This window comes from Bos mutus, chromosome 2, assembly GCF_027580195.1.
Source record: "Bos mutus isolate GX-2022 chromosome 2, NWIPB_WYAK_1.1, whole genome shotgun sequence".
Taxonomy (NCBI): Eukaryota; Metazoa; Chordata; class Mammalia; order Artiodactyla; family Bovidae; genus Bos; species Bos mutus.
In genome coordinates, this window is record NC_091618.1 from 99,399,906 (window position 1) to 99,420,864 (window position 20,959).

The window sequence follows — 20,959 nt, forward strand, 5'->3', positions numbered from 1 at the left end:
CATGGACTATATGGAGCCCGCTAGGCTCCTCTGTTCATGAGATTCTCCAGACAAGAATACTGGAGTGAGTAGCTATTCCCTTCTCCAGGGGATATTCCCCACCCTGGGATCAAACCTAGGTCTTCCACATTGCAGTCTTTACTGTCTGAGCCACCACGGAAGCCACCTACCTCATAAGGTTGTTTAATATTAAGCGTGATAACAGATGTGACATGACTGTGCCTGGCCCAGGAGCTAACAAACGTTAGCTGCTGCATCATCACTACCATCATCACCATCGCCAGCAGCATTACTCTCCTATAACACTTTTGTTCTTGCATAAAACTTACACTTTGTCACAGTCCCTGTACTTGCTTGTCTATTGTCTTTATCTTCTACTAGCTTCTAAGTTCTGTGAAGGCACAACTATTTTATATTTTGTCATTAGTGACCTCCCCACCCCCACTCCCAGAGTATCACGGCCTGCTTGGACATACTATCTACAGAATGAAAAACGAATGAAATCAGACTTCCCTGGTGGCCCACTGATTAAGAATCTGCCTGCTAATGTAGGGGACATAGGTTCGATTCCTGGTCCAGGAAGATTCCACATGCTAAGGGGCAACTAAGCCCATGTGCCACAACTACTGAGTCAGTGCTTTAGAGCCTGTGAGCCACAAATACCAGAGCCTGTGTACCTAGAGCCTGTACTCTGTAACAAGAGAAACCACTGCAACGAGAAGCCTGTGTCCAGCAACAAAGATCTAGTCTGTCAAAAATAAATATAAAGAAATTTGAAAAGTTAAAAAAAAAACTAATTTGTAAAAGAAACAAGGCAAAACAAAGCAAAAAATGAATGAAGTTTGCAAGGGAAGAGGCCTAACTGGCCTGTGTCTTCTGGTCCTATCTGTCTTTTGCATCTTGAAATTTGTCTCAAGAGGAATCTTCTCACACCCTTCTTAGGTCATGTCAAAAACCTTTAATCATGCTCTTCTGCCTACCAAAAAAAATGCACAAACTCCTTAACCTGGCATCAATCTAATTTCCCACCTTTGTTTTCAACCACAGTACCAATTAGAACTTCTGGATCTGCATTCTGTTCCCCTCACTGACTTAGCCACTCCCTTCCACTCCCACTTTCTTTTATGTCTTACACTCTCCTACCTGAACAAAAGCTACCATGGGGTAGCAAAGAGTTGGACACGACTGAGCGACTTTCACTTCACTTCTCTTTGGAAACACCACCATAGAAATTACTTTCTTCTGAATTTCCTTCTTCAACCCACTCCTTTGGAGCTAATTACTGCATAGTAGCAAGAGTCAACTTTCTTGAATATCAATTTTGTCTTCTCACATTAAGTGTAAGTTAGGTTGCTTGAGGGCTGGACTACAAGTGTACTTTTAACCTCCAACTGCACCTAATATCATGCTCCACACACAAAAGGTACTCCATGGTCTGTTGCTTGATTGCATGTACTGCCAGATTTATTTTTTTAAATATGCAGACTTTCTAGCATTGTACTGACCTTGACAGCAGCACAGTCTCTGATATCATAATCCTGCTGAAACTCATTTGCCGTGATAATAGTAGACACCTTAAAAGACAAGAGAGGCTTGAGAATTTAAGACTGATGTATAAATATTTGCAATTTAGATGTAATTTAGGCAGCTTTAATAACTCAAGTGCGTTCATATGCCAAGGGAGGAAAACTTTTTCATTTCTTTTTTTATGTCAGGATGCTAAATCATGAAGAGGACTTATAAAATGTCATGATGTCATTGTTTCCAAACAAAGGCAGCTACAGTTTCAGAAGTGGAGGTTAATTGTGTATTAAGTTCACAGTTGGATCACAAAGAATCAGAGGCTTGCAAAATACTTCTTTTTTTGCATGAGTTGAAATGCTAGTTATTTGATTAACTATTCTCAGATATGCTCCAATTAGAAAATGAAGTCAAAGAATTTTACATTTAGAAAGAAAACACAGTGATCTGACACAACAGCAATGTGGAGCAAATATTCAATATTTGAGAATAATTTATTTCTTTAAGTGTTAGCTAGAACCTCTCCTTAGGATAATGTAAACATTTGGAATAAGATTTAAGGACTTTTTAAGGTTCTCCCAAACTGTTTCTTCAATAAAGATTCTTTTTTTTTTTTACATAACTCGTACTTTTAGATAATAAAAATAAAACCTCATTATGAAAAAGGAAAAAATACAAAGAAAAAGAAAAAAATCACTTTTACTATCCCCAAATGACTGCTATATTTATATATCTATATTTTTATGCTCTGGGGCTACATATAGAGACTATACATATGGTTATTTTTTAAGTAAAAATGAAATTAGCAACATCTTTTCCCCACTTTATATATGTGAATCTATTTCCACTTCAATAAAGACACATCTACATAGTCTTCATGGTTGTATGACTATATTAATTAACAATTAACTTACTTGTTACTGAAACAAATACTCTTTCCATATTATCCCACACAAGAAAGATTAAACTTACTGGTGTATGATCACTCCATTGCCAGGATCCTTGTAAATCAGGGCTCCTTTTATTTAAACCTATCCAAAGCCAACGCTGGTCACTATGTAAAAAGGAAGTGTTACGAAAAGATGAGCACAGCATTTGGCAAAAACATTTAGCATTTACATGTCTAAAATGCTTAACACAGGTAAGTTTATTTAGAAAACCTTGTCACTGAGAGACACAGTTTCAAGCTATATAAAGAAGTCTTCTGAAATGAAATTCAACCCTAACTATGGCATAGCCATCAAAAAAGTATCATTCTTTTTAAAACTAAATTTTATGTTATTTTTTTCATACAAAAGGCAAAAATTCTTCTGCTTTGAAGAACTTAAGAGTAAAGAAAAGAGTATATGATCATTTTAAAACTTGTACTGCAGAGCTTCAATATTAGATAATGTTGTCAGATGCAAAACAATAGCAGGACTTCCTGGTGGTTCAGTGGTTACCACTCAGCACTTCGAATGCAGAGTGCGTGGTTTCCATTCCCGGGCAGGAACTAAGGACCCACATGCCATGGGGCAAGGCCAAAAACAAACAAACAAACAAAAACAACAACAGTTTTTCCTTATACCATTTTTCTATAACTATCAAATATCTTTTCCTTAAAGTACAGAACAAACCACTTAGCTAACCTTTTACTAAACAAGATTTTTAAAAAATTAATTCCCAGTGCCCACTAAGTTAAAATAGGACAAGCATTTAAGTATTTTCTAAACTCCATGGGTTATACTAGAACAATACAATTAAGCAACCACTTAAGTGAATACATTTAACACTCATAGCTATTATACTTTAATGTACAAATCATTGAGCTATGTGCAATGATGATACAGAGATGTACAAGACATAATATCTACCCTCAAGTGGCATATAAACTAGTCAGGGAAACAAGATGTATATAAACAGAGAAAATACAAGGCCATTTTTGAAAAAGCATCAAATGATACAAATTGCATATATTTTAAGTAGTGCAAAAATTTGAAAAAAGGAGAGGTCATTGTGAACTGTAGGAAGTCAGGAAACATTTTATAACATTAGTAGAACAAAAGACAGTCTTCAAAGAATAGCTATTGTCTCTTTTGAGTCATAATCTAAATGTTTACCATGTGTCAGTATTCAGATTGGCTGAGAGGAGAAACAATAGGAATTTCAAGGAAGAATGTACACAACAACATACAGAGACAGGGACATACATTGTCAGTGATCCCTTTCCCTCAATTTAATGTATCCTCTAGCCAGGGAGATACTTTCAGTATAAACAGAAAAGAAATAACCATAAAAAAATTTCTCCACCGCTAACTTTTCTTGAAAATACTCTCTAAAATGTAGTATACTTCTTAGGCCTTAATAAGTAGATCGTTTTCCATGCATTTTGGGGGAGTGACAGTGGTTACTTTCTGTATAATTTAACCTTTTGATTGTATATATCATGTACCATCAGTACATGAGTGAAAATTACAGATGCAAGATAATACATATATAAATATTAAATATAAATAGAACACATATTAGAAAAGGAGTAGAATCCAAATCCAAAATTAATCTCTATTTTCAAGCTCAGCAGAATATATGGATTGTACAGTTACAAGACTGCTGGGAAATATAGTAAGTTTGCATTTAAAAATATTTCCTAGTGAATCCAAGGCAGAAACAAACTCAATTTTAACTTCTCACTTTTTAATAAAATAATTTTCTTCATTTATTTCCTCTGTTCAACATTCCCTCATATTTTACCATTAATAAGCACATTTTTCATCTTGCCAACCTCAAGCCTTTCAACTTACTGTAATGGAATGTGAGGACAGTCCCCTTTCAGTTGTTTATTGTTAGAGTGTTTTCTTTAAAAATGAAAGATCACCAATTTGTAGAGTTAAGAAAAATCAAGTGGAGATGATTAAGTCCAGTTTGAATTTAGCAGCTAAAAAATGATTTTTCAGTTTGTGTCTTCAACTAATCAGAGATTTCTTATAGACTTACAAATGTATCATACTTCTTGAGTGTTGGATTTCTAAATCACAAGGTCTAGATAGTTGCCAAATACATTATAATAAAGGACAGCTAAAATAAAGAGGTCAAGTTGGGCCTGAAGATTTATGCAGAATTTTGTGTTTCCCTAAAGCACTGGGCTTCTCTTGTGGCTCAGATGGTAAAGATTCTGCCTGTAAAGCAGAGACTTGGGTTAGATCCCTGGGTTGGGAAGATCCCCTGGAGAAGGGAATTGCAACCCACTCTAGTATTCTTGCCTGAAGAATTCCACAGACAGAGGAGCCTGGTGGGCTACAGTCCATAGGGGTCACAAAGAGTTGGACTCGACTGAACAGCTAACACACACGCAAAGTAAGCATTACATATTTTATCTTCTTTACACAATCAACAGTACAACCCAAAGATGATCAAAGATCATTTGCCATCTGCATTTACTCTATAGCGGTGGCCCCCAACATTTTTGGCACCAGTGACCAATTTCATGGAAGACAATTTTTCCTCAGACTGGGGGGGTGGGGGTAGAGAGGTGGTTTTGGGATGATTCAAATGCATTACATTTACTGCATACTTTATTTCTATTATTATTACATCAGTTCCACCTCAGATGATCAGGCATTAGATCCAGAGGTTTGGGACCACTGCTCTATAGGCAGCTCCCACAGAAAACTCTTTAGACATCTGTCTCCAACATTTCCACCCAGTCTGCTCTTAACTCCCCATCTTCCCTTAGAAACTTCTGCTTTCAATCCCATTTCTGCCTCCTCTGCTGCATCTCAGTGAGCAGCCTCCTAGACAGCAGTTTGCCACATGGTCCAAAATTTCTGATCTTTACTACTTTCTGAGAGTGAACTTCATTTCAACCCAGATCTTTATAGTTTTCAGCTTTCCTTTCAAGGGATTTATTAATGTGTGATAAATATAGAAAATAGTAGCTACTCGTGGGATTTTTTTTTTTTTTTTGGTGTGTTAAGAGGTGGAAAATATTTCCTCATTTGTAACCTATTTCTGCTTTGGCCTGATTTATTAGGCAGATAAAGAGAAGAAGAAAATTGGAAATCACATTAATCTAATGTAGATTTGTTTTAAAAATTGAGGGAAGAAATGGGTAACTGAGGAATTAAATCAAACTGAAAACTTCTCTATTAATTCTTCCATTCCAAGTACTAAGGCTATGAGGTGAAGAAGACATTGCATGAAATGTTACTATGTATCTATGGTAAAATTTCTACTCTCAATCAAATGTCCTGCTGTATCTGGTTCCTAAGGAAAACAGTACCTGAGCAATAACTGCTAATAAACACAATTTGAAGGGGGTGCTTAGTCTGTAAAGCCTTAGATTTATATCCAAATCCATTCATGCCACTTCACTGGAGGTAGCATACACAGCAGCAATCGCTCTGCAAACAAAGCTTTCTTCGCTAATCCTAAAGCCATCTTTGTTTCACAATGGCTTTCCCTGGTGGGCTGCTGTTAAGAGTTGCAAAGATCTTAGAGCCGCAATGATTTGGTGCGCCCTGAAGCCTTTTCACTGAAATACAAACAGAGATGTGGAACTCAGATTGTGAGAAGTAGAGCAGTAATCTGACTTCACTCCTTGGCAGGCAAAACACAACCTGGACAATGGACATCTTGCTGAGAAAGGTCAATCCCTGCAATAAAAAGCTAAAGGTGTTCAAAGAATAAGCTTTAGAATCACTTTCTGATATAAATGGGCTTGCTTCCTTCCTTTGCTTCAAGCCATGGCTATAATACTAAATAGGTTTTAGAATATGCTGTCTAAGTATAGCATGAACAAATGATCTCTCATTAACAGAGCATGTATTAAGCAGACATTGCTGCTGCTGCTGCTAAGTCGCTTCAGTCATGTCCGACTCTGTGCGACCCCATAGATGGCAGCCCACCAGGCTCCCCTGTCTCTGGGATTCTCCAGGCAAGAACACTGGAGTGGGTTGCCATTTCCTTCTCCAATACATGAAAGTGAAAAGTGAAAGTGAAGTTGCTTAGTCGTGTCGGATTCTTGGCGACCCCATGGACTGCAGCCTACGAGGCTCCTCTGTCCACGGGATTTTCCAGGCAAGAGTACTGGAGTGGGTTGCCACTGCCTTCTCCAAAGCAGACATTACAGTCTGTTTAATATGGCAGTGTATCAGAGGCTAGGATGAATATAAATACAATATGGTCTCTATGACTGAAAAGATTATGGTGATCTGCTGTTTCTTTGGGCTTTCTGTTTTCTTTTTTAAACTTTTTATTTTATATTGGGGTGTAACTGACCAGCAATGTTGTGACAGTTTCAGGTGAACCACAAAGGGACTCGGCCATATACATATATGTGTTCATTTTCCCCCAAACTCCCTTCCCAACCAGGCTGCCACATAACACTAAGCAGCATTCCCTGTGCTACACAGTAGGTCCTTGTTAGTTATCCATTTTAAATATTACGCTGGACTTTATGCTTTGTTATTTTATTCCTTTACAATTTGCTGTATGGGCCTTTTCACCCATTAAATATTCGATGGATGAATATACTCTTTACAGTTTTAAAAATATATAACATCTGTGTTTCTAAATATAATTTCCAGGTAAAATGAGGTATTTATTATGCTTTAATTTTTCAAAACCATTTTATCTCTTTACATCCCAGTTTTTATTTATAAACAGAGTTATAAACTCTGGTATTAAGCAAAGTTAATACTGGTTTTATTAAAATATTATTGTTTCTCTTTCAGAATTTACGATAATTTAAGATAAATTTTTCAGTTACATAGATTGCATTATTTAGACTGGAGCTATATTTTTATGTTATGTATTCTTCCTCCTAATTCCTTAAGAACAAAATACCAATTCATGTGTTTTTTATTTTTATTCACCTCTCAACTGGAATATGTCTTTGAAATTTTTTTCAAGTGCACTTAGTCGCTCAGTCGTGTCCGACTCTTGCGACCTCATAGACTGTAGCCCGCCAGGCTCCTCTGTCCATGGGATTCTCCAGGCAAGAATACTGGAGTGGGTTGCCATTTCCTTCTCCAGGGGATCTTCCCAACCCAAGGATCAAACCCATGTCTCCTGCATTGCAGTCAGACTCTTTACCGACTAAGCTACAAGGGAAGCCCATATTTTTTCAAGTGGGGAGCATAAATAGTATCAATTACTATCTTCACAAACGAAAAATCCACTAAATTGGGAACTAAAATCAATACAATCAAACATTTGCCACCTCAAAACTTTTTAGATTTCAATTTTTAAAATGCCTTCTTATATTTAATGTCCTAGAGAAGGCAGCTAATTGGATTTTCTTTGTACCTTTGTACCTTCTTTGGTACCTGTTTTACTTTTGCTGTGTGTGTTTCGTTTTTTTTTTTTTTGAGTCAAAATGATCAGGAAAGTATTCACTAAGATATATTCAGGTGGTGATTCTTTTCCATAATTTTGCCTGGTATACCCTGAATACTAGATTTATAAATTTCAGTCTTCTTTTCAGTTCAAAGAGTGAGAGGGAAAAACAAATCATGAAGTAAAAGGCCCTCATACTCATGACAGCCCCAGAGCTTCAGAAAAAATTTCCTCCTATGATACCAGCACTTGGCCCATATTTCTCCACATTACCCTTGAAAACATCAGGAAAACCATTCAGGAATCCTCCTCCTACATAACATCAAAATTACAGTGGCTTATTGACTCCTTCTTTGTAACATCTCAGACTACTTCCTTTATTGTCCCATCTTACTGCCCATCTTCAAAATAGTTTTCTACCAGAGGGGTTGCAATAGCTTTAGAATTAATTATTCTGTATCTACCCCATGTCTGTCTGTCTGTCTGTCTCTCTCACACACACACTTTGCTTTTGTTTGAATGCTTTTTGCTTATTGACTTAAGATTAAACTCCTTCCCTAGCAAGAAAGGACATTCCAATTTCATATACAAATTCCATTTTCTCGCGATGTTGTAGGCTCACTTTTCCTTCACCGTATCTGCATACTCTGGTCTCAGTTCCTTTGCTTATGTTCTGTTTTCCCTGGCTCCTTCTCACATCTTACCGTTCAAACAATCCCTTTTTAAAACACTAATGACACTTGTTCATCTATTTTTGGCTGTGCGGGGTCTTCATCGCTACATGGGCTTTTCTCCGGCTGTGGTGAGCAGGGCTGGGGCTGCTCTCTAGCTGCAGCGCGTGGGCTTCTCGCTGTGGTGGCTCCTTTGGTTGTGCAGCACAGGCTCTGGCAGTTGTGGCACATGGGCTCAGCAGCTGCAGCTCCTGGACTCCAGAGCACTGGCTAAATAGCTGTGGCACACAGGCTTAACTGCCCCCTGGCATGTGGGATTTTCCCAGGATCAGGGATCGAACCCGTGTCTCCTGCATTGGCAGGTGGATTCTTTACCACTGGGCCACCACAGAAGCCCCTGCCTTACTTTCTAAGAACCATCGTTCTTTGTAATATTTTCCCCGGAGGTACCACCCAGAAACACTTCCTCCCTGCTCTAAATTCCCATGGCCTCTCCTTACCTATGTTCTAGATTTTTCCACCATATTTTTCCTACCCCCACTGTTGGACTTCACTACACTACACAAAGGGTGGTGACTCTGTCCCTCTAGGCTCTGATCCCTCATAGCATCTTGCACGTAAGAATGCTTGATGTTGAAAGACTGTTAAAACACTGTATGATCCTTTAGATAATAAAACATGTCAATTCTGAATACCTGTCATTTAGTTGCTACGTCATGTCCTACTCTTTCACAGATCCCATGGACTGTAGCCCGCCAGGCTCCTTTGTCCTTGGGATTTCCCAAGCAAGAATACTGGAGTGGGTTACCATTTCCTTCTCCAGGGGGTTACTTAGAGGATGTCAAATTTATGATAGAAGATCTCATTCTAAAAGATCAGAACTGCTGCCTGAACATTACCTGAACTGTTCTATTAAAAAGTGAAGAAACTCCTTTATTTCATCCATGTGACTGAAGCTAGGAAGGTGTCCTCCAAGTGCTTGGCAGAATCGCTCAGCTTCTTCCCAGTTTCTCTTTCTTACAATTCTTTCTCTATGAAATAGCTTAACAAAATATAATGTTAATTTGTTCTCTTATATTATCATAAAGTATTTATAACTTTAAAGTCGATCACAGTTGAATGTGTGGGTCTCTGAAACGGATTCTTAGAAGTGTAGTAGACTGAGGTATAGGCACATTCACTGTGACACAGACAGGTCCTGCTCAGAGTGTCAACCAGAGGCTGGCACAGGCACCAGTCACTGTCACTGGAGGGATAACCTTCCTTAGCCAGGCTGGGGAACTGTTCTGACATGACACCATGTCCTCTTGCAGTCCAAGAATCTTGAGAGACAAAATGAAGTAAGGTTATAAAGAATACACATGAATGCTCTGAGAGTAGATTTCTGCAAAGAAAGGCACTAACGGCAAATTTTGAACATAATACACTGAGGCCTGTACAAGTACAGGACTACTTTTGATGAAGAAGAATCAAAAGGCAGACTGAACTGGTGTGTGAACATTTACAGAAGATGGCAAAACAAAACTTGCCACTTTGGACTGTTCCTTTGGTTTGTGATGACTAATTTTATGCCAAATGAACCACAGTCATTTCAAAAGTAGAAGAGGGGCAGATGACACAATGGTAGGTTGAATTACTGGTCCTGATTTTTTAGTCCCTGTGATATAGTTACACACTCTTGCCATCATGGCTTCCTGGTGGGTGAAGGATAAGTCCCTGAGCCTTGACCTGGGGCTCAGCCATGTGACTTACTGTGATCGATGGGATAGCAGTGAAAGTAAAGTGAGCAGAAGCCTAAAATATGCTTACCTGGGTTAGGCTTGCATTTCCAGCTCTAGTAATTCAGTATGAGAAGAATAAGCCCCTGCTAGCTGCTCCACCTTTGGCCTGACACTAGATTGAAGAGCAGCAGACCCCAACTGATAGCCTGGAGGCCAGTACAGCTCACCCATAACTGAAAGCAGAGCTGACTATTAAAGCCCAAATTCAATCATTCAAACTCTATCTGTCCCAGAGATCTGTGAACATGAGACTAAGCGTTGTCATAGCCACTGAATTTTGAGATAGTATGAAATTATGAAATCATTTCTTTGTGGGAACAGTTGGCTGATACGAATTCTAAAACAAATTCTTTGACTTGTAAGAACTGACAGAACTTGACAACAATAATTAGAGGGATAAGAGAATCATAAGCAAAGTATCACCATGGCATGTAGCTTATCCAACTTTCCAAAACAAAAGAACCCTAGGAAAGAACCATTTTGACTCTGGCCCTGCTCCTTTGGGTAGTATATGAGTGTACACGGAAATGGGTTTTCTGACACAGAGGTTTACTGATACTCTGACAAGGACTTTGGCAGGTGATGTATGTGTCTGCGGAGAAGCAGAGTTTGTGCAAGGACATGGACTAGGATAGGAGAGAGATGACTTCACTGAGGGATTGAATGAGAATATTACCTTACCTTATAACAAGAAAGACCTGAGGGGGAACTGTGCCAGCCTTCAGGACAGGAGTCTTCAGGCTTGGGGGCTGCTTTTTCGGGCTCAGAGCGTTGACTCATTTTCTTGCAAATTGAAAGTGCCCTGAAACTTCTGCAGTCTTTTACCTCCCACTTTCCAAGAGACTTTCCAGTAGCCATAACCACACATCCTCCTGGAGAAGCTGGGGTTGAATGGAAAAGTTTAACTGAAAGTTACATTTGAACATTTAAGTACAAATACTTTCTAGTGCCTACACTCCTCATTTGATTCAAGATGGCAGACGAGAATAGGAAAGAAAATGGAGGAAATAAATGTACTTTCACAATAATAATGACGACAGTAATACAAAGACATGCTTGTACTTGCCGGGTACTATTCTAAGAGGATTAAATGAATTGATCCTCACATAGAGAGGATTCTATTGTCAGACTGAGGCACTGTGAGGATTAGTGATGTGTCCAAGGTCACATGTGAGTAAATGGTTGACCAGGAAGTGAAATCCAGGCAGTGTGTGTGTAGAGCTGAACCCTACACCACCACGATGCTCTGTATAATCTAAATTGTTTGTATTCGCCTAACAACTTGCAACAGTTTTTGAGAAACTAAGTAACCCTCAAAACAAAACACTCCCAGATTCAAATCCAAAGGAAGAGCTGGTTCAATAAAGGTAAAAGGAGGTGTGTGGTAACACTCATTTGTTTACTATTTATGTCAGCCAGAACTGTATTTACTCACTACAACATCAAAAGATAGTTTGTATTGTCAGATCCATCTCCAGATGAAAAATGAGTGACTTGCCCACAATCATAGTTAGTAAGTGGTGAAGTCAGAACTGGAACCCAAATTTGCTAACAAAATACCATGCCCCCTTTCCCATGACGTCACACTGCTTAATATAGGCAAAGGACAAGAAGAGCACACATTGCAAAGTAATGAGGATGACTTCCATCCCATCACACAGAGAAGCCACTCAGTCTCATGTCTCGCAACACAGGGACAGCAAGAGGAGCAAGGAACTGGAAAAAACTGGGAAAAACAACACACCTGGGTGGGTGTGCTATCTTCCCCTAGTCTACCCTCTGCCATGGCTTACCCAGTACAGACCAAACTGGCTGAATCTGAGAGTGAAAAGATAAAGAGAACTTAAAGACAGTCTTTCTGGCTACAGACTGAGAGAATAGCCATTATAGCTTACTTCCTGAACACCCTTTCAACCACTGAGGCTTATCCAGGAAGAATTTGACATTGACTCTGAAATATAACAGTGTCAATAAAAGAAAGCATGTGTTTTGTATATTAGAACATTCTAATTTAAGATAAAATTTAACCAGGATCAGCACTTGTATCCTCCATGTTCCACAAGTAAAAAGACGACTTTGATATTATCAATACCACTCATATTTATATTCATGATCACGTATTACAAATTTTGTGGGCGTTCTCTATCTCAAATATTGTGTTTAACTATACATTCACATGCTCCAAGTTTTATGTTATAAAAATGGCCTTCACGATTCACTGTACAAAACATAAGAAAATATAAATAATTCAAAGGAAGAAAAGTCAAATGCTTCATAACTGTTCTCTCAAACAAAGTCAAAATCCTTTAAAAAGCATTGGTTTAGAAATCAGATCAGGATTTTATTAGTTCAATAATCAGGTCACCTTTGACAAGTAAATCACCTTTCTAAGCCTCTGCTTCCTCAATTCTAAAAAAATAAAATAAAATAAAATCCAAAGGGAATTCTGAGGCTCAAATGTCCTGATTCTATGGCTCATTCTGGTCAATTCTGTAGGCTAAAGAAGGATAAACTAACTTTCAGAATAAATAATTCATGGCCTCCTTAATTATCACCCCTTGAGAAAAAAAGAAACACAATTCAACTTTGGAGAAAGAAGTTAAGAAGCAGAGAGGTGAAAATGTAAAGTGCTCATGATGAGACTTTCAGGTTTGTTTGAGAGTTATATGGAAAAGACGTTAAACTCACACCAACAGTTCTAGTTCTATGCCATTAGATGGTGGTTTCTGAGAACCAAATTTTCCAGCGTTTACTGGGTAATCCCTGAGGATTTCACAGGGGAGGCATGGTCACTGCTTCTATTTACGGTTCTATAGAAAGACTAGTCCAGATGACCATCATCTCCTTCACATTTCAAAGGTAAGTGAAGAATAAATCTGGGAGGAAAGCTGTCTCTCACATCACTGTATTCTACTGCTTTAAAGGCTAAGGCACCTACCTGGCTCAAAAAAATTCCAATTGGAAAAGGTTACAGCCCGCTTTACTCCACCAACACTTGCCCAGCTATACTCTCCATTTGCATCTGTATCTCTCAGGCCAGTCCAGAAGTATTTTTCTGGAGACATGGTATGCTTTTTAATCATATCATTTAGGTATTCTTGCTCAAATCTATAAAATGAAAGTCAGATCAGTAGGTGTTTTTACAACGACAGAATTACTATATAAATTGAAGATGAACTTTGTTTTTAAGGAAGATTATTTGGCAAAGGAGCCCAGAGTTAAAAGTTCACTAGTACGTGTTTACTGATGGTCACACCTGCTAGTTATAGTCAGATTGCAGTTGGTCCCAAAGGGGACCTCATCCTTGTAAATCTTGTAACAGGTCTCTCCATGTCTCTTCCAGCCCTAAATCAGAGGAAAAATATCATCACACTGTCTTCAGGAATTGGTGACAAGCAAGGTTCTGCTACACAGGTTAACATCTTACAACTAATGGAAATTAAGGACACAGCCAGGGAATTCATACACATGATGAGGGTGGGATATAATTTCATGGATAACCTCCATAAGCTTGTGATCCCGTGTCAGACAGAAGGTATGTCTTAATTTTCTTTACCCTCAATGTCTTTCTCGGGCTTCCCAGGTGGTGCTAGTGGTAAAAAACCTGCCTGCCAATTCCAGAGACATAAGAGATGTGGGCTCGATCCCTGGGTTGGGAAGATCCCCTGGTGGAAGGCATGGCAACCCACTCCAGTATTCTTGCCTAGAGAATCCTATGGACAGATAAGCCTGGTGGGCTACAGTCCATGAGGTCGTAAAGAGTCGAACACAACTGAAGCGACTTAGCACAGCACAATGCCTCGTTCATTTTAAGAGTATAACAGTTGTTAGCTCAATTATTTTTGAACAAGAATAATATGAGTAGAAGTAAAAAAAAAATCAGCATTGAGAAGAGTAATCACATATATTCTTATAGAAATTCATGAATAGGTAATTCTTTTTCCTATAACTCTTTTTTTCTCTTCTGTAGGAATGCTGATATACTGTGATTCACTGCCTTCTGGCTTGGTCTAATGTAAATGAACAGAAGCTAGTAATCTCTTCTGTTTTCCAAGTTTAAATTGTTTAAATTCAGTTACCATCTCTAACCAAAAAGGTGTAATATTGCTTAGAAAAATTTACACAGGCATTTTACATACCTCTTCTGGAGGACATATTTTATCAGATCTTGTGTCATTCAATTTTTCTCCCTTTTTCTTACACACATATTTAAGTTTCTCTTCACATGACTGGACCTTCCACTGACCGAGCTTTTAAAAAAACAGAAAATCATTTCTTTCACGAGAGAAATTATTTTCCATATATTTAGAATTGGACTTATTTTAAATCAAGATAATTTCTTCTTACAACTCTCAGGGAGGATGAGGGGGAGGAGGGAAAGGAGGAAAGGGAGGCAGAGAGAATGAATATAACTGAGCGATTAAACCTGAGACCATACTCCTAGAAAATGCTACCTGACAAGACTGGAAGCCTGTTACTTCTGCATCACCTCAAGGTCACCATGGGGATGCAGTTTATTTTCTTATAAGCGTAACAATAAAAACTATTAAAGGACACCCATACAGAAGTTGAAGAGAGAAAAACCCAGCCCAAAAAGACTTGCCAGCGTTCTAATCTCCTTCCATAGGACACAGCCAAAGTTTGTCCGCGGATTAATACCTTTGGGCAGGTCACTTAACCTCCCCGTCTCAGTCTCCTCACGTGTAAGAAGACAGTGATCAGAATAACTGCTCTCTAAGAATTGTAGAATCAAAATTTCCTTCCAACTCCACTTCAGTCCAGATGTCAAAGTTCTCTCTTTCAAATACGTTACTTAACATTTATTTGGCTTGAGTCACTATGCTTTCTTTGAATGAAATTTTAGAAAGTCAGTTGTGATAAGGGTCAGTTTTGAACACTGGAAGCCATCTAGGTAAGCCATCAGTTCACTGTGGCTTGTGGGACCTCATTTCAACCTTTCATATTCTTTTAAAGATATTCTGTGTATCCTTTTAAATGTGACACCCTTCTAAATTCAGCTTTATACCTTTCTAAAAACATCTTTTAAGATGATGCTGTGGAAGTGTTACACTCAGTATGCCAGCAAATCTGGAAAACTCAGCAGTGGCCACAGGACTGGAAAAGGTCAGTTTTCATTCCAATCCCAAAGAAAGGCAATGCCAAAGAATGTCCAAACTAACGCACAATTGCACTCATCTCACACGCTAGTAAAGTAATGCTCAAAATTCTCCAAGCCAGGCGTCAACAGTACATGAACTGTGAACTTCCAGATGTTCAAGCTGGATTTAGAAAAGGCAGAGGGACCAGAGATCAAATTGCTAACATCCACTGGATCATCGAAAAAGCAAGAGAATTCCAGAAAAACATCTACTTTTGCTTTATTGACTACACCAAAGCCTTTGACTGGGAGGATCATAACAAACTGTGGAAAATTCTTCAAGAGATGGGAATACCAGAGCACCTGATCTGTCTTCTGAGAAATTTGTATGCAGGTCAGGAAGCAACAGTTAGAACTGGACATGGAACAACAGACTGGTTCCAAATTGGGAAAGGAGTACGTCAAGGCTGTATACTGTCATGCTGCTTATTTAACTTATATGCAGAGTACATCATGCGAAATGATGGGCTGGATGAAGCACAAGCTGGAATCAAGATTGCCAGGAGACGTATCAATAACCTCAGATACCCATATGACACCACCCTTATGGCAGAAAGCAAAGAAGAAATAGAATCTCTTGATGAAAGTGAAAAAGGAGAATGAAAAAGTTGGCTTAACACTCAACATTCAGAAAACTAAGATCATGGCATCTGGTCCCATCACTTCATGGCAAATAGATGGGGAAACAATGGAAATAGTGAGAAACTTTATTTTGGGGGGCTCCAAAATTGTTGCAGATGGTGACTGCAGCCATGAAATTAAAAGATGCTTGCTCCTTGGAAGAAAAACTATGAACAACCTAGACAGCATTTTAAAAAGCAGAGACTTACTTTACCAACAAAGGTCCATCTAGTCAAAGCTATGGTTTTTCCAGTAGTCATGTATGGATGTGAGAGTTGGACTATAAAGAAAGCTGATTGCCAAAGAATTGATGCTTTTGAACTGTGGTGTTGAAGAAGACTCTTGAGAGTCCCTTGGACTGCAAGGTGATCCAACCAGTCCATCCTAAAGGAAATCTGTCCTGAATGTTCATTTGAAGGACTGATGCAGAAGTTGAAACTCCAATACTTTGGACACCTGACGCGAAGAACCGACTCATTGGAAAAGACCCTGATGCTGGGAAAGATTGAAGGTGGGAGTAGAAGGGGATGACAGAGGATGAGACAGTTGGATGGCATCACTGATGCAATGGACATGAGTTTGAGTAGGCTCCGGGAGTTGGTGATGGACAGGGAAGCCTGGCATGCTGCAGTCCATGTGGTCGCAAAGAGTCAGACACAACTGAGCAACTGAACTGAACTGAAAATCATCTTTTCCAGTGAAACACTTCTAAACAGCCCTACAATTTATTGCTTCCACTTAAGCTTCTCTAGAAGTTTGGGTGATACAATCAGCCTCCTAAACAGCAGTTCACAGGAAAGTGCTAAAAACAAAAATATAGAGACACTTGTGTCCCTTTGGCTCAAGATTGCTTATCCTGTACATGAGACAGGGTGTTCAGGGCTGGTACACTGGGATGACCCTGAGGTATGGGATGGGGAGCGACGGGGGAGGGAGGGTCAGGATGGGGAACACATGTACACAGATGGCTGATTCATGTGAATGTATGGCAAAAACCACCACAATATTGTAAAGTAATTAGCCCCCAATTAAAATAAAGTAAAAAAAAAGATTGCTTATCCTGGACTCTTAACTGAAACATGCTCAATAAACATTCATGAACTCTATAGGAGTAAGATGTTTATTGGGCCTAATTTTTAATAAAACCATTTTTTCACTTCTCAGTTCAGTCTCTCAGTTGTGTCCGACTCTTTGCGACCCCATGAACTGCAGCAAGCCAGGCCTCCCTGTCCATCACCAACTCCCGGAGTTCACCCAAACTCATGTCCATCGAGTTGGTGATGCCATCCAGCCGTCTCATCCTCTGTTGTTCCCTTCTCCTCCTGCCCTCAATCCTTCCCAGAATCAGAGTCTTTTCCAATGAGTCAACTCTTCGCATGAGGTGGCCAAAGTACTGGAGTTTCAGCTTTAGCATCAGTCCTTCCAATGAACACCTAGGACTGATCTCCTTTAGGATGGACTGGTTGGATCTCCTTGCAGTCCAAGGAACTCTCAAGAGTCTTCTCCAACACCACAGTTCAAAAGCATCAATTTTCAGCACTCAGCTTTCTTCACAGTCCAACTCTCACATCCATACATGACCACTGGAAAAACCATAGCCTTGACTAGACAGACCTTTGTTGGCAAAGTAACGTCTCTGCTTTTTAATATGCTATCTAGGTTGGTCATAACTTTTCTTCCAAGGAGTAAGTGTCTTTTAATTTCATGGCTGCAATCACCATCTGCAGTGATTTTGGAGCCCCAAAAAACTAAAGTCTGACACTGTTTCCACTGTTTCCCCATCTATTTCCCATGAAGTGATGGGACCGCATGCCATGATCTTCGTTTTCTGAATGTTGAGCTTTAAGCCAACTTTTTCACTCTCCTCTTTCACTTTCATCAAGGGGCTTTTTAGTTCCTCTTCACTCTCTGCCATAAGGGTGGTGTCATCTGCATATCTGAGGTTATTGATATTTCTCCCGGCAATCTTGATTCCAGCCTGTACTTCTTCCAGCCCAGTGTTTCTCATGATGTACTCTGCATAGAAGTTAAATAAGCAGGGTGACAATATACAGCCCTGATGTACTCCTTTTCCTATATGGAACCAGTCTATTGTTCCATGTCCAGTTCTAACTGTTGCTTCCTGACCTGCATATAGGTTTCTCAAGAGGCAGGTCAAGTGGTCTGGTATTCCCATCTCTTTCAGAATTTTCCATAACACTTGACCTGAACATGAGACAACGGTATTTGGTTAGATTGTGGCTACCTGCTAAATATTACTGAGAGAAAGCAGCTTCTCAGAAACCATTTGGCGCAAGAATCTCAGCTCCAAAAGAGATTCTCTTCATCTCTTTCACACCAGAGCAGATACTCTCAGACAGGAATTGGATTGCTTCTTTAGTAATTGCTTTATTTACCTTTTCTCAGCAGTTACTAGAAAGATAATCTACAGTTCGATTACCTTTTATTTTCTTTCCTAGTTTAAATACAAATATTCCAATGAAAGTCACCTGATTATAAGATTATCAGGTATAACAGTAAGGATATAAATAAATCCAAGGTTTCCTACCTTTCCTGAATAGGAAACGCAGTTGGGAGTCTCATTATAGGGAACACGTGGCTCATTCTCATCCCAGTAAGTTAGAGTAACTTCAGTACCATCTGACCACTGAAATAGGGCTGGTGTGTTTATATTCCTAAGGCCTGTCCACATTTCCCCTTCAGCATCTAAAAGAAAAATGTTTTGTTTGGTTACTCAGTCACATACTTCCACATGGAAACTACTGCTGATTTTTACATTTTGATAAGGGGTATTAGCAGTCTTGATGGTATTTCTTTTTCTTTTAATTCAGGAAAGTGATATTCGTAATTAGCTTGTAACAATGTTGATATGTTAGGCTGGCCTGATGAAGAGGGCTTTTCAGGTCACTTATGCAGGCAGGGTACACAGGCGGAACAGCTAGCTGTACTACGATCTGTAGGCTGGGTGTTCCTGAAACCTGGTTTAGATAAACCTTGCTTTATGAGAAATAATGAAATTCTACTAACAGTCATAGATATTTCAGTTAGAATAAGAATATTGTTCATCACTGAATGACTGTACTGCTTTGCCAGGTCAAACAACTGGCAACACGCTGGCACAGAATATAGGTATCTGAAAGTGAAAAGTCAAAGTGAAGTCCCTCAGTTGTACTATTACTGTGGGTGAATCGTAGGAGCAGACCTTAATACTGGCTCTCTGGTGTTTTGTTCATTTTTTAGCTTCCAAATAATTATAATAGCGAGGTAATCATCACTTAAGTGTCGGGAGGAATTTAAATAGCATTTAGCTTATGAGACGAGGGAAATTATTCAGTCAATGGTTGTACCGTCAGGTTGGTAGCCGCTTGCTACATGCAACTATTTAAAATCATAAATCAATTAAAATGAAATGAAAGCAAAAATTCAATTCTCCAGTCACTCTGGCTACCTTTCTAGGGTTCAAAAGCCACAAGTGGTTGGTGGTTATTGAATGACAGCACGGATTTTCTGCCAGTTCCACCACGGCAGAAAATTCTATTGGATAATACTGATCAAAATTGGATCAAACTGTAAGGTTTTTATTCTCTCTAAGAGTCTGAAAACAGGGATACTTTAAAATGTTTTAAACCTCTTTTTAAGAGGATATCTTAACAACTTACCCCCATTATGAAGTTTTGTGACAACTACCTCCACATCTGCTAGAGAATGAATGCTGATGAGGTCACTACTGAAGGTTTGGCATGTCGTATGCGCCTTATCCCAGGAATCACTTTCATTGACCAGCAGATAGCAAAAGCCATCATTTGGCACCCAGTCTGCAGCATCACAGTGGGTATCTGAGTATGTCCACATATCTGGAGGAAAAGAAGCTATTTATATTCCAGTAAAGATACAGCTATTTTGAATCAATAACATTGCAAATTCTTTCCTGAATCATAAGGCTTCTGGAAAACTGAAGAACGGGATTTTAGATGGTACAGTGACATGAATTTATGCAGTGCACAGCATCATAAGAGTGACTGCAGGGATTCAGACAATAATGTGACTTTAGAGTGATACAAATTTGCTATATGGCTGGCTATAGACTATTTATAGAGGGATTTCCCTGAGTCCTAGTAGACAGAAGAAAAGTGTGGGGTAAGTCAGTAATTGACAAATCTCTTCCTGGGTATGGGATTTGTGATGCTCCCCTCCAGTCTCTGCCTTTGAGAGATTATAACGTTAAGCTTCCTTTTCAGGTATGGTCAGCTTAGCAAGGGAATGTACATTCATGCTCATGGCTGAACAAACAAGCAGAGATTTAAGGAACATAATAAGACATTTATTCACTTCACATCCACGAAATGGCATCAGTGAAGGGAAAGAGCAAAGAGCATCTCTGGACCTCTTCTTTCCTGCCCTCTACTAGTCCTACAGGCCTCATGGAATGAGGGATTCTTTGTTTTGACTATAATAAAATTTAGCCAAGTGATGGTCAAAAACATTAGAGAAAAAGAGCGGGGTATAAACCATAAAGAATACGTCTACCCCTCTTAACAGAACTAGAAAGTAGTTCAGCTATTCAGGCTTCACGGATTTGGACCATTTGGAATGTTTGTTATAAGAAAATACATCTTCAAAATGTGGACAGTGTGTTTTTTACTAAAGGATAAAACCAGGTTCACCTTCTCACTCTTGTAAAATAACTCAATTAACTTTAAGATTCTGAAATAGCACTTATTATTATATTTTACAATTATAATAAAGGAACAGAGGGAAAAACACTCACAATTGAACTTAAAATAATTGTTTTCATATTATAGTCTTTGTCTCTATGAATACATATTTTTACAAGATTACAATGATAAGTAAACATATGATTTTGTTCTGTTCTTTGTGTTTTCCTGCTGGCA

At 38.9% G+C, this 20,959-nt stretch overlaps 1 protein-coding gene across 3 annotated transcripts in view; it reads right to left on the reverse strand.

The window, feature by feature from the left end:
* Positions 1-20,959, reverse strand: part of LY75 (lymphocyte antigen 75) — a 124,797-nt gene that overhangs the window by 81,172 nt on the left and 22,666 nt on the right. For all 3 annotated transcript variants that reach the window (XM_014478675.2, XM_070357429.1, XM_070357426.1), the window contains exons 7-15: positions 19,727-19,921; positions 18,616-18,773; positions 14,428-14,538; positions 13,545-13,633; positions 13,227-13,396; positions 10,970-11,169; positions 9,407-9,549; positions 2,494-2,575; positions 1,506-1,574 (exon numbers count right to left, since the gene is read on the reverse strand). In XM_014478675.2, coding sequence (XP_014334161.2) covers positions 1,506-1,574; positions 2,494-2,575; positions 9,407-9,549; positions 10,970-11,169; positions 13,227-13,396; positions 13,545-13,633; positions 14,428-14,538; positions 18,616-18,773; positions 19,727-19,921 — 1,217 coding nt within the window. The remainder of the gene's footprint in view (positions 1-1,505; positions 1,575-2,493; positions 2,576-9,406; positions 9,550-10,969; positions 11,170-13,226; positions 13,397-13,544; positions 13,634-14,427; positions 14,539-18,615; positions 18,774-19,726; positions 19,922-20,959) is intronic.